The 14,624-nt window shown below is 42.7% G+C and overlaps 1 protein-coding gene across 3 annotated transcripts in view; it reads left to right on the forward strand.

Moving 5' to 3' along the window:
• ZFHX3 (zinc finger homeobox 3) overlaps nucleotides 1-14,624 on the forward strand; it is a 229,590-nt gene that overhangs the window by 198,316 nt on the left and 16,650 nt on the right. For all 3 annotated transcript variants that reach the window (XR_006891564.1, XM_046682380.1, XM_046682379.1), the window contains exons 6-8: nucleotides 4,371-4,504; nucleotides 4,652-4,852; nucleotides 14,325-14,427. Coding sequence is in view for 2 of the 3 variants with exons in the window: in XM_046682380.1 (XP_046538336.1) it covers nucleotides 4,371-4,504; nucleotides 4,652-4,852; nucleotides 14,325-14,427 (438 nt within the window). In the remaining variant the exon portion in view is untranslated. The remainder of the gene's footprint in view (nucleotides 1-4,370; nucleotides 4,505-4,651; nucleotides 4,853-14,324; nucleotides 14,428-14,624) is intronic.

Here is a 14,624-nt window from a genome sequence, read left to right on the forward strand (position 1 = left end):
GTCCCACATAAAACAGAGGATTGATGGGCACGGATGTTAGCTCAGGGCCAGTATTCCTCAGCAAAAAGAGGAGGATTGGCAGTAGTTAGCTCAGGGCTAATCTTCCTCAAAAAAAAAAAAAAAGAAGGACAAGAGAAAGCCAACTCTGAATTTTCAGTACTCCATAACAAAGACATGCCAGTCCTTTTTGTGCCTCATCGGTGAGTTGGGTAGGGCAACCATAACTCCCAAGAAGTTGAGCAAGTGCGTTTTCACTCCTTAGAAAGTTTGTGTGGCAAGGAATCCACAGCTCACATCTTATCAGGTTATGGTAGGGTTTTGACCTAGCGTTTCATTGTCACAATATCCCATTTGCTAGCTTTGTAGTGTATGTAATCTATAGCACATGCACTCACATGATTCCTTGCCACATTTTTATCCCCTTTGAAGTGCCAGGAGCCCAGCATGTTGCCTATGGAGGATTCGTTGAGATTTAACACATATTTTCATATGACATAGCTGCCAAAATGAGAAAAATTGCTTAAACCAGCAAAGTAAAAAATACCACCTGATGTTTTGCACAGTATGGATCCAAATATCAACTTTTTCATGGGTAGTTGAATTTAAATGCTAAACTATTTAATTATAATACTAAAAATAATTTAACTACATGACAAACTTAGAAAATGGGAAAATGGTCCATGATGCCATCACCTAAATACAACAATCATTTTCTTCTAGTCTTTTTTTCTAATACCTATTTTTTACATAGCTGTATCATGGTATGATACACGTTTTCTTTCTTTTTTTCTGATTAACGTTCTCAAGGACTTTTCCATATTGCTTCATAGCTATCATTTTTAATGTCTTCTCATACCCAGTAGAGCAGCTGTACCATTATTTAACCATGCCATGTTGTAAGAGATCTAGATTGTTTCCAATTCATTTTGTCTTTATTATAAAAACCACTGCAGGTAGTAACCCTTCAAGTTGTTTGACTTTTTGTTGCCAGTATAAACCAAAGGTACCAGGCACTGTTTAAAGTCTCTGGAGCACATCTATTTCCATTTCACTACAGTGACATCATAGTGGCCTTAAAGTGACCAGTAATTGGTTTTTGAATAATATTTTCTAGACTGTGACATCTCTCCTAGAATTTAAGTTAAAGTTTAGAAAAGTCTTCAGAGCAGAAAACCACAGTACTTTCTCTCTTGGTATTCATACAGCCTCGTTTACTTACGCCTACAATGTATGCTAGTGATAGAATTGAAGTAGAAATTGATTTTGAGAATCTGGCCCCTGTGAAATTGTTCAGAGAGAAGCAGCTTGAGAAGACCTCGGTCTGTGGCCTGTGGTAGACTCTCACCCAGCATGCTGATGGAGAACTTTCACAACTGTTTGCCTGTCTACAGAGACTGGATGAAGGCTTCAGTACCATGTCTTGATAGGGATTGACAGTTTAATGTCTAAGGTCTGGCTAGGAGGGCGCCTGTCAGCCTAGTTAACTTAACTCTTGGGAGTAGTCCCCACATCACCCGGGGAAACACAATGGGATTGTAACTGGGTGTAACAGATTTAATAGAATCTGTTATAACAATGGCTTGGCTTTATCTTTAGAGAAGGGGCTAGTGAGCTGCAGGTGGCTAATGTCCTCTTCTAGATGGAACTCATCTAATAAAAATGCAGGGTGTCCAGGATAGAAGGGAGATGAACCCCAGAAGTTTTTTACACTGGTGGATGCAGTATTTCATATTATAGCAGGGCCGTTTTGTTACTGGAGAGAAAGAGGAATGAGTGAACGATTTTATTTTTTTAAATACTTTATAAGGACTCCTTAGCTCAAGCTCACAAAGGAAGCTTTAGAATTCCAGAGCAGTTTGAGAGTTTGAAAAAAAGGAAGGTAATAAAAGTTCCCCTCTCCATGCAAGAGGAAAGAATAGTAGCTTCTGAAACCAGAATTCTCACCTCTGCAACCTTGTCACATTTCATCATGTGTTCAGCATTGAAGGAAGAAGATGGACTCTTTGGTCCTATGAGGAAGCTAATGCCGCACTGGGTTACACTGTTTGCTTTTCAGCTCTGAGTGAGTGAGATGAGTTGGGTGGTCTCAGCCTCGGTGTTCATTCATTCACACTGCTGAGCAACTGCACAATTGATAATCACTCTAAAGGGGGGCAGCAGGCAGATTGAGGGCATTTACAAGGTAGTGTCATGGTCCTGTAAAAGCAAGTATTGTTTCAGGGCAGGCAGACTAACAAAAAGACGGGGGTGGGCGTTTGGAATAGAATCTGTATCTCGGTTTGCCTCTAGTGGAAGGAGGAACAGATAACAGCTCTTTCCTAACTCTGAGCCCTGAGCCTAATCTAATGCCTACAGGTTGGAGGTGGAAATGGGGAAGGTGAAGGGATGGCTAAACAGGTCAGCATCTGAAGTATCACCTAATGCCTCCTCTCACCCCATCTGTAGAATACATTTGCAGAGTTAATATATAGAAGATAAACAGTAAGCAAAAATGAAAAATGATGGAGAATAAAGAACCTTCTGGAGGCAGGGGAAACTTAAATCCCTGAAACAGTAATTAAAGACTGCTATTATGGGAGTGTTCAGGCAGGGGCCCATCACACTGTGAGGCCTAAAACCTGTGACACAAGGTTCCGCAAAATCAGGTCTGCAGGGGGCCAGGAGATGGGAAGTGGGCCATGGGGGAACTGGTCTAGGATGTTACAGCACCTAGTTAATCAGCAGCCAGTCCATCACATTAAATATCCAGCCGTCATGTATTACCTTTCAAGTGAAAATGAATAACTCCCATTAAGAGCAAAATGGGTTTGAAGTCGATCTGAGACAGATTAAAGTACTGTTATGAATGTGTGTGTTGGCAGGAGGAGGGGTCTATGTGTAATATGCTTGTCCTTGTACTTTTTAAATAATAGATGTCCTACAAACTTATGTAGACCAGGTTACCAAGATACTGGAGTTAAAGGTCACAAGATGTGCATTCTGGGAAGAGCATCAACTTCCTGGAATATTTCCTGCATTTAGCAATCTTTTTTTCAAAATAATTTTGTGGCCTTATGATTTTAATGAATAAAATTGATTCTCTAAAATTGTTTATTAAAGCACATGTCTATAATGACAGCCTCTTGGTATCCACGTCAGAGCAAATGTCAAAGCTGAGCATAAAATGGAAACACATGCTAGGTAACCAGACTGGGTGAGACAGAAAGCAGTGTGACCAAGGAGTAGAAATTAGGCTTTCTAAACCAGTGACCTCAATGCTGAGTCACACTATTTGTCAATGAGGACAGTTAGGTATATATTTTCTCACTACCATATTCAGGGTTTATTTTATTGCTTTTAGCAAAATTCTGAAAAATGCAATTCCACGTCCAAAACAAGAGGGCCAACCCTCAGGTACTGACCAGGTTTTGGAATGACCAAACCCAACCATATTGGGGTTTGTGTTTACACTGGAGGAGCCCTACTTATCCTGTTAACCCCTTAGCCCAGGTGTTTTCTCATCAAAATCTTCCAGATCCCTTTCCATGCTTCAGAGAACTCCTTCTACCAACACTTCCATACCCACTGTTTGCTACGAGTCTCCTGTGACTCTCCTCATTGGTGTTTTGTTTTTTTGGTGGAATGGTGAAGTGGGGATATGGAGGGCGTGGTTTGGGCAAGCACATAGGAAACTTTCCCTCTTACCACTCACTCTGAGTAAACTCTTGCATCTGGAGCATTGGTTAGATTATTACTTGGGTTTATGCCCTAAAACTTCCACTCTTCAGTTACTTCTTCCCCAAAAGCAAATTGCTGCAGCCAAACTTGATTTTTTCCCCCACGTATTTGTATGCAGGTATCTGCAAGCACTTCTCTCAGGTCACATTTCTCATGTCCCCTGTGTTGTGCCATGCTGTGATTCCAAGAGCTGGAACAGTAAAGCTGGGAGCACATGGTTTGTTACATCTATGAAGGCAGAGTATGTCTGGTCCTAAGGTTGACTATTGGTTGGTGAAGCAATTGGTGAAACCTTCCCACCCACCCTCAGCCCTACTGCTCCCCCATAAGCCAGCAGACTGTGTCTTGACTGGGGGAGGTCAGAATAGACTGAATTTAGCATAATCCAACTCAGAGCCTTTTAGTCCGTTTCTTTATCTTCTTTTCTTAGTGTTCAGTTGTTAAAGTAGTGACAGAAATTCATGGGGGAAAAAGAAACACTTGCTTCTTTTCCAACATGCTTGATAAGTCAGTCCGGAAGCTCATCCTTCTTGAATTTTGGAGTTTTAAGAAAATCCTGCGCTATAAATGACTGTTGATTTTCACCCAACACAAATCCTCTGGGAGCTGGCCTGGTCTGGCTGCTATATTGTATCTTCTGCTTTTTCTTCCAGCATCGTCCAGCCAAGCAGAGAAGGAGCTGACAGATTCTCCTGCAACCTCCAAACGCATCTCATTCCCAGGTAGCTCAGAGTCTCCTCTCTCTTCAAAGCGACCAAAAACATCTGAGGAGATCAAGCCGGAGCAGGTGAGGCCGGAAAGGGCTCTGCTGATGGTGGGGGCGTGTTTAAGACAGCGGTTGGGGAACGAAGTCTTGGGTGGGTGGGCTTGGGGCAGACACAGTTGCTGGTGGGAACTGAAGATTCAGCCAGAGGGGTGGGTGTGTTCCCCACAGATGTACCAGTGTCCCTACTGCAAGTACAGCAACGCCGACGTCAACCGGCTCCGGGTGCATGCCATGACGCAGCACTCAGTGCAGCCCATGCTTCGCTGCCCCCTGTGCCAGGACATGCTCAACAACAAGATCCACCTCCAGCTGCACCTCACCCACCTCCACAGCGTGGCACCAGACTGCGTGGAGAAGCTCATTATGACGGTAAGGCAGCCAGGAGCAGGACCCTGTGGCTCTTCTTCCCCCAGGGGTCAAAGGTGATGCAGTAACATGAACAAGACACTGTGTTGTGGTCAAGAAAGCCAGTGTAGAGTTGGAAATGTCAAAAATGGTCCTAGTTCTGTGACCTTTGTTCTACTATACCTGCCTTAGACTTGGCATGACCATGGTCTGATTGTGGCCCAAAGGGCTGAATACTTATGTTTGTCAACCTTCCCTTATCATTTCCTCCCCTCTCTCCCTGAGGGATGCAGAGGCCTAGATTAGCCAACCATGTATATGAAGAAATTATTATCCAGATTCTCCAAACCTTTATTGAACAAGTCATGTTGTAGGTTGCTCTTATATTCATTATGTCACATTTTATCCTCACAGCAACCCTATCTAAAAAAAAGAAATTTGAAATATTTACACTAACAATTGAGGAAACCAAGGCTCAGAGAAGTTAACTGACTTGATGCCACTTGTAAGTGGCAGAGTTGAGATTTGAACCCACATTTTCCAATTCTAGAAGTGTAGCCCTGTAACTGGGGAGTTTCTCAAGTGGACACTTACTCTTGAAACAGGAAAATGGTCAGTTGGATAACACGTTGATTCATGACTGAGGGCTTTGCATTTTAAACATGATGTTGCTCCACCTGCAGGTTTTGAAAGCATGGTTCTAAGTGGCCTCTGTAAACATGGCCAAGAAGGTTAGTATAAAGACTTAAATCTAATTATAACTTGAAAACTTTTCAAAATACTACAGGTGATCCTGATGTCCTACTTTCTGTCTGGTGGGGTTGTTGTGGAAGCCCTTCCTGATCACTAGAGGAACAACCACCAAAGAGAATTACTCTCACCTCTAACTTATGTCAACAGCGGAGTAATAAGAAGTTAATTTGATTGCCTTTTCGTGTGAAGATTCCCAGAGAGGTAGTCTGTTTGGAATTCCACGTTATAACATGCAGGTCACAGACATATAACCTCTGGGTATTTCCCCTTCCATTTGGTTCTGCAAAATTAAAGAATAATATTCTAAGTGCTGTTTAGTCATGAGGAAAGTAGACTTGATGATGCATCAGGAGAACTTCAGCAGCCAATGGGAAGCTCAGAGGTGCGCTAACATGAGTTTCACTTCAGAGATCTTTTAAGTAGAAACTCACTTTCCATGGTATTTTCAAGTAGATTGGTGAACATTGTTGAAAGATTCTCTGTCAGTAGAAAATTCCTTCTCTGGATGGGTGGGTTTCTGTGTTACAGTTTTCCTTGGCATTTTCACCAGCCTTGGAAATAACGAGGGGGATTTTCTCAGGCCTCCTCATACTTCCTATCACATCACTGATGGCCTGGAACCATGGGAGCCTGAAGGGAGGGAAGCATTTTCAATACTTAACTACATTTTTCTCTTGCTCATGTGATTATTTTTCCTATTTAATATAAATCTGGTCTAGGAAGTGTGAGGCTATAGTAGTGTGTATGACAGTACATTTCATTTATACATCCCTAGAGACTAGAGTGTAAATTATATTTCTGATATTCATTGTTTGTCATATTTTTATAACGGCAATAGTGAAGTACATTTCAAGTAGCAAGCCTGGTGGTCGTTATGAATCTTCTTCATTTTGCCAACAGTCTTCCAGGGCAGGATGTTACTGTTGTGTTTGCTTGGCTCCCAATCCCTAAGATATTTCTGGGTGTTACCGACCAGCTAGCACCTTCTCAAGCAGTGATTCTCAACCTCTTTGGAGACTCTGATAAAAACAATTCAGTAGTCCTACTGGGTTCTTCTGTGCACACTAAAGTCTGACAACCACTGTTAAGACCTCCATCCAGTATTCTGCATATATAAAATTGTGTGTACAATGCCAAGGAGCATAAGGATACCCTAAAATTCATCCATAGAACCAGGTTCATAAACCCTGTTCTGGAAGAATCTCTGACAACATAATTATGTAGGAGAAACATGCTCCCTAGAGGGACTGTGCTTGGCACCTTGTCCAGAAACCCCTGTGCACCTCATCTTTCCACAGCAGACAATGGAGATATTTTCTAGACATTTCTGAAAAACATGCAAATTGTGGGAAATGTGCTGATTATAGGCAGTCGATTTGCTAGTCATAAGAGAAAGTTAATGGATTCAGAAATAAAGTTGAAAGTTGTGGGAAATGTAATCATTTGCATTGAGCTAAATGAAGCATTTCCACCTTGATCCTTTCGGACTAAAGAAAAAGATGAGCAACCAACATTAGAGGGGCATTTGTGGCCATACTTCAGCGTGAACCCACAATCCTGCTTGAGGACTGGACTGCTGATCTTGGTCTCTCCCCTGATGAATCAGAACAGAGGCTGCTGTCCCTCCTCTGAAAAGTTTGGTATTAAAACAGAATTTGCAATCGTTATACCACCAAGTGATTATAATGAACCTGTGCTTAAAATCTTGCCCCTGTAGGGTATTTTACTGTAATTTTATTAGAAAATTGGCCATGGGAAAGTATTGGTTAGGTTTTCTGGCTGTATATCTGTTTGTTCCTGGCTAACTGGAGAAGGAAACTCTGAAAACAGCATAATGAGAAATGCCCCTCAAATCAGAGCTCCATTTTCTAAACCATATCATTAAGGAATGGCCAGTGTACAGTCATTCATCCTCCAAGAGGAGAAAGTTAGGTCTGCTTTGTCCCTGAGTGGCTAGAATGAATGGCACTGAGAGGAGTGAATCTTCTTCCTTGCAAATGACTCGACTGATTTAGCTGCCTTTGGTTGCAGAATAGGAAAAGCTGGCAAAATCCACCAAATAGACAATCCTGACAGACATGGGGTGTGTCCAGGCTATCTAAAGCTATAAATTCTAGTAAATATTTTTTGCTATCTGGATCCAAGTTCTCAGGATCTGGCTTGAATTGGGTTTCAGTCCCTCTAAAAGTAAATTCCACTCTGATAAATGGAAATAGATTACTTTCTACACAATGTCTTTCCGTTCAGTTGTAAATGGAGAGTGTTTTGAGGAGGCTTCATTTAATAATACCTTATCAGACAGCTTTCAGGAACCTGCAGTGTCTAATATGTCTGTTGCTATGGTAACAGCTGCTTGCTTATGCTCTGCATCTCATATCTGTGTCTTCCATGGGCCCCCTTCTTTTTACTGATGAAGGGGCTTGAAAAATACTCTCCACTGGGAACAATTGTAGCTCTGGCCCTCCACCATGGAAACTGCACCCACAGCACTTCATTCTGCTTGGCCTATTAGAAACAGCTCCAAAGGGTGTCTTTATACATGTCATATGAAAAAAGGAAATCTATAAAGCTTAAGGGCGATGAGACAAGTGCCCCTTCAGACCTGACTGAGCAGCCCGCCCCCCACGTCAGTTCCACAGAACTCTCACCTATTTGCAGAGAAGTTAGAGAATTCAAATTGGTGCTGGGGATGTAGGAGCTGCTGCTCTGTGACCTCATTTTCCCACTCTTTTGGGGAAGGAGGGTTTGAGGGTGTGGGGGACAGGTTTCTGGTCCCTAGATGAGAATGGGAAAGACCACTTACCATGCATTTCAGTAATCTTAAATTATTGTAATTGATCACTGTCCTTCTAAGTGACAGGACACAAACACTGGGATCCTGTAGCATTAATTTGGGGGAAATTGTTCCTCGATCACTTAAGAAAATATGGCCTTACAGTGGAAATGAGGATTGGCCCCTGAGCACCCAGGAACACCTTTTTCTCTAGCCCTTGTCTTCTCTCCCTTTCATAGTTCTTAATGATTCTGTAATTTTTTGTACCTGCACAGATTTCCCTTCTCTGCTCCTGGCCCTGCACTGCCTGCAGTTCTTTCTCTCTCTCTTTCCCATAGGAGCAATAGTTGGTCTCCTGTGATTTTTTTTGGTCAGTGTCTGTGTCTCTCCAGGCTTGCTGTGTGCCTGTTCTTCTGAGTTTCTGGGATAGCCAGCTAACCGTCTGGCTCCCCACACTCAGGCTCTCAGGTGGCCACTGGCCCTGGGGCTGTTGTACCCACCCAAGTACCAGCTCTCACTTTGTCTCCATCTCAGAGGAAGGTAATGAAAATAATCGGGCTTCATTAATTCCAAGCCCTGTGAGATGATAGCCATTTGGAGCCTGTTTGCCAATTAGATGGTCTAAATTAGAAGTGACCTTGGTATACTGCCACTGCTTGCCTCTCTGAGTCTAATGAAGCTTTTTCTCTCCGATTCATTCTCCTTCTCAGTTCTTTTCTCCCTCTCACTCCGTGTATGTGTGTGTGTGAGAGAGAGAGAGAGAAAATTGTTCATGTGTTTCCTGTCCTCCCACCCACCTCCTTTTTCAGTCTTTCTCATTCTTAGTTTTTAAAATCTGGTTCAGGGCTATGTTTGCTTCTGGCCCACATGAATGTTAACGTGGCCCTGCAATTTTTCCTCATGGGTTTTATGTTTGTTTGTTTGTTTGTTTAAATGGATAGACAACCACATAGAAGACATTTTCGAAAGGAACAAGAGAGAGAGAAACCAGGTCCTCTAAACTCCATGTTACAGTACCCAGTCTGGCACATTCGGTAGGTAATAAAGGAAGGAAAAAGGCCTGTGCTGCCAAGAAGTGCCCTGGTTTGCTGGCTGCAGAAGGGCAGAGTCCAGCTAGTGGGCTTCAGCAGCTGTCTAGGTACAGGAGAGGAAGTGAGCAACAGGGCTGTCACTGGAGAGGTCGGCTTTAGATCCACCACTAGCTAGAATGCTCAGCTCTGTGAGCACTTGGGTTTTAACTTCATGCATAAATGTTTTGAACAGAACCAACACGTCATTCACAAGGATGTAGAGACGGGCTGGGTCTGTGCTAGGAAGGCCTGTGTCTGAGGCATTCCTTCTTTTTTTCCCTCTGAGGTTCTTCATTCTGTTGGTTTTCACTGAAAAGTGAAGGATCTGAGGCTTCCTTGGAAGTCTAGTTTTTGGAAAATGTATACTTTCACTTGGAATACTGAGCCTTTCAGAAAGAAGGCGAGCAATGCCAAGGCTGTAGGGACGAGGGTCTCAGAGAAACAAAGTTCAGTACTTTTTCTAAGAAAATATCTTTGCTTTCCAGCATGTGAAACTTGTTGGTTACATTGATCTAACCTCAGACAAGGTGGCCTTGAGAGGGGAATTTGCATGAACAGTCCCATAAGAACTTAGCTTGGCTGCTCAGTGTTGTGTTGTATTTGGCCATTTCACATCTGTAACCTGGAGAAAGTAAGGATGGGGGAGAGGACTCCTTGTAATTCCAACTTCTTCTACCAAAAAATATACCTTGGGCCCCCCCCCCCCCCCCCCCCCCCCCCCCAGTCATAGTGGGAACCAGACCCACACTTAGCCCCTGGGTTTTGTAAGGTGTGTCCTTGGGGCTTCAGGGTCCATTCACCTCATAGAAACTTAAATCATGATCCAAAATAATGGTGAATTGAACAGGAAGTAGGAACTAGGTATTTATGAACCTATTACCTCGCCTAGTAGTTCAAGAGCAATTAACTTGAGTCTATGGATTTCCCTCTAGGGAGTCTGTGATTTCCCGAAATTATCTGTAGTAGTCTGTGTGTGAAGAAGTCTTGTTTTTCTAGGAGTCTGCAACTTTCATCAGATTTTCTAAAGAGTTTGTGATCTCTAAAAGGTTAATTCTGGATTGTGAGCTTGGGCACAAGGACTTCGTCTAGCTTCATCTCACAAGCATGCAGCACAGGGACCCTGTACAATGTTTAGTGAGTGATGGTCAAATGAATGGATGGACAGAGTATCACTTGATCCTTCCTTTTAAACAACTAAGTTGCTTTGGAATTGCTTAAACTTGAAGATTTTCAGCATCAGAGCAGAACTTCACATTTCTCTTGTTATCCATGAGACATATTTACTTGTTAGGAAGATATTTAGAACCACTGTTTGTTTTCAGACTTTCAGCACCCCAGCTCAGATGATGTTTTCTTCCTGCATTCCCATCAACTCTGCATACTTTGGGAGGAACACATGTGGTATCTAAAAGATCACCATGGAACTGCCCTTTGCATGGCTAAGGCCAATCTTGAGAGACCCAAATTCTGAAGAAGTAATGGCTCTAATCATTGAGTTTTCTTACTACAAAAACTTTGTTTTACTTCTGGTTAAAAGTACAATAGTCTGAGGTCTGCTCTATACGTTAATGAGTAGAGTATGGGGAGCATAATTTAACATACTCGACGTTTATGGGTGCACATGCAGATTACTAGAAGAATCCCTCTACATGGACAGTATAGTCAATGTAGAAAGTGTAGGTGTCTGGACTGATTGTGTGCCATCATCTGGCCAAATCTCCAACTTCCTGTTTGGCTTCTGAGTCTTGGATGGGGTAGGAGAGGAGGCGGAGGGAGGGAGGGCAGGGAGAGGAAGAGTGTGTGCGTGTGTGCGCGCGTCTTGTCTGTGAAGGGGAGCTGGTAGCGGGGTCCAGTTGTTTGAGGGGCTCTGAGGTTTGGGCACGTTTGGGATGGCTCTGGTTATACTGTAGCCAGGTTTTGTCCTCTCATACACCTACATGCTCCAGTGCTCCTAGCAAAAGGGAAGGTCTTTACAGAACTGTGCTCAGCACGGTTGAGTGACTGCCTTTCCCGCTGACTTTCAGCTGGCCATCAGAGACTGTGGCTGGGATAGTCTGAACCTTCCACAGTTTGGTAGCCAGATATGATTGGAAAAGAAGGGGGGTGCCAAGGTAAGTGTTGAAGGAACTCCACCTTCGGCTAACTCTCCTTTTCTTCAGGGAGCAGAACTCCTCAGTGAGCTGTTGGCAGGACTATATTTTTGGCTCTTTACGAAAAGCATGCGAACTTTGAGTGAAAAACTTTGGAAGCTGGTAGGTGACAGAGGAATGGACATAGGCACAGGAACATTATTGTCTGAGAGCTGACATGGCTGCCCTCAAGTAGGCTGTGCAGCAAGGCTTCCATTCTCAACCTCTCTGTTCAGACACATGTGCAGATAGACCCTACCAGAATTTCTAGATCCTTAGGATTCCCTTTAGAGATGTTCCTCTTTGCCTCCTGGGAATTTCTTGCCCATTAAAATTTAATATAACCTTTTTTTTTTTTTCTTCCCCAGGGGGAGGTTGGGTATACTATAGATAAGAAGATGCAGGTAGATAAAAGTAATTACTTAAACACATATGGGGCAAGACTTACAGGTTTGGAGGCCCAGATTAAGATGCAAAGGAGCATGTGAGGTTGATGATTATATTTCGGGGAGAGTTAATTGATGGAAGGTGAAGGCAGACAAAGAACCGCTGCTTACTGCCTTCTTGAATCCCAATCAGGAATTATGATTAAAGTCGCGGCGAGACAACAGAGGGCTGATGAATTGGTGTCTTTTTTTTTTCTTTTTTGCCGTCATTCACACTTGATTGACTTCAACCTTTCAAGTGCAAAAGTCTCTCTTTTCCATTATTATTCATAGCCATCTGAGTTTTTCTAATTAAAGTGTATGAAAACAATTACTGATCCGTCGTACTGAGTCTGTTAGAGGGGATGTCTGCCTTACTGTAATGCGCACAAAAAGCCCACAGTTTTCTATAATGATGTGCAGCTGAGGTGTTAGATAATTTTATTCTTTTTTACTCTGTAGGGCTTTTTTTTTTTATTTCTCATGATTCATTTTTCATAATTCCTAAAGATCCCAGGAAAGGACTGATCCTGCAGCTACAACCGAGAAAGGAGGTGGGGGGGAGTCTTTTTTCCTTTCCCTTTCTCCCCATCTTGCCCCCAACCTCATGCTCCCCCTTGGCTGAGGACTATAAATTAATCGGTGACCTTTCACTTCTTGGATTCCCGCTGGACTCCCTAACCACACTGGTCAGAAATGCTTTCTATTAAAAAGAAAATAGATGGAATGAGTTTGGCAATCTCTGCTCCATTCCTAACGATTCATCAACAGCTAGCCTTAACCAGCTGCCGACGAGCTTTGTGTGAGGTGCAGATGTCTGTGAGAGCAGGAATTCTGTGTCACACAACATTCACCTGCCATGCACCTGCTCTTCGTAAACACAGAACCCTTCTTCATAGTGCCTATTGCTTAATTTTTGCACCTGTTGGCATCTGGGTTGCTGAAATTGTCCTAATACCCGTAAATGTGTTGGGGAGTTACCTTTTTGGTATTTATGGGGACGGTTGTCTGGGTTTCCTTTAGGAGTTGACCCTATCACTGATGATTCTAGTGAACATGTCAGCAGCTATTTTCAGCAGGCCAGGATTTTCAAACAATTAAAAGTCAATAGAAATTTATTTAAAATATTTAATTTTGAATAGTAACCTAGGTGTTCCAATCTTCGCAATAGCAAGTGAAGATATTATTGTGATATTTGTGTTTGATGGGAAAATAATGCCACCAAGTGGGACTGGGCACCATGTAGAAAGGTTAGTGGTGATGGTAGTTTCTGTTCCTATAACCTCTAGGTCAGTTCGTTTCTCAGGCTGTCATCAAACAGAAGATGATTTCTGATTTCATTTGGGAGTGTCATCACCAACTACCTTTCCACCTTATAGCAGGCAAAGGGATGCTGCTTGTTTTTAAACGAAAAACCATTATCCTTACATTGGAATGTTGAGGACTGCTTATCACATTAACATAAGGCAAAGGGTAACTTGTTTGGACAAGATTCTGGCCAGATGGCTTAGAGAAATGTCTTGAGGATCTGACCTAAAGTTGTAGTTCTTTTGATCCAGGCTAATTCTGGAATCGCTCTATTAGGAAACAATAGCCCCGGTCAAGGTGGGGCTGCCCTGTTGTGGAAGGCTGTGCAGGGCACCCTCTGTGGCTGGGACACTAGCCAAATTCCCTCAGATGCTGTGTACCTCGGGCAGAGACTCCAGAAGAAATCCTGGTTTAAGTGAGTCATAAGAAATGCTCGTTTGCACTTGATCTCAGCTTGTAAAGGGTTATGAAATGTTGTTTCCTGGAAAGTCTGCCAACGTGTCTGCATGTCCTTAGCCTTCCCTTTGTTCTCCTCTCTTACCCTTTCCTTCGCTCTTATTCCCTCCTCTTTGTGCCTGAATACATTTTGAAAACAGTACTACAATGCTCCCTGCTTCAAGATTACAGTGTACTTTACTAGATATGATTTAATTAGGGCCCTTATTATGTTTTCAGCAGCTTAAGGTGGGCCTTTCAACTTATCTACCTAATTGGTTGCACAAGAAGTTTCACAGCCCATGACAAAACATTGTCAGTGATCAAAGTCAAAATTCTGCATAAAGGAAAAATATTAATAATAAGATTATTCTTCAAGTGTGCACTGCTAATTATGTCCAGAATGTAACCGTAGAAACACTTTTGACTGATGTGAGCTTTGTCTAATAAACATGAATCTTCAGTGAGCTATGAAAAGTGACACCTCCAGCTTTACACTGGTGAGGGCTAATTTTGCTTATTAAATAATTTTTACACATTTCCCTATTTTGTGTCTTTCCTCTCCATTTGACTCTCCTCATTTCTCTGCCTTTTGCTCTTCAGGTGACCACCCCTGAGATGGTGATGCCCAGTAGCATGTTCCTCCCAGCGGCTGTTCCAGATCGAGACGGGAACTCCAATTTGGAGGAGGCAGGAAAGCAGCCTGGTTAGTATTATTATCCTCAACCCCTGGAAGTGGAAACAGAAGGAAATCTCAGGCCAAAATTTTCACAGAGTGAGAGTGCCAAGAATCCTGGATAGTACTCCTTAGCTGAGTGTAACTGATCTAGAGATGAGGGGCTGGTTCTTGGCATGTATTTGTATACTATGTATATGGTTTAAAGTGAGAGAAAATCAGGTGAG

This window comes from Equus quagga, chromosome 13 (genome assembly GCF_021613505.1).
Source record: "Equus quagga isolate Etosha38 chromosome 13, UCLA_HA_Equagga_1.0, whole genome shotgun sequence".
Lineage (NCBI taxonomy): Eukaryota > Metazoa > Chordata > Mammalia > Perissodactyla > Equidae > Equus > Equus quagga.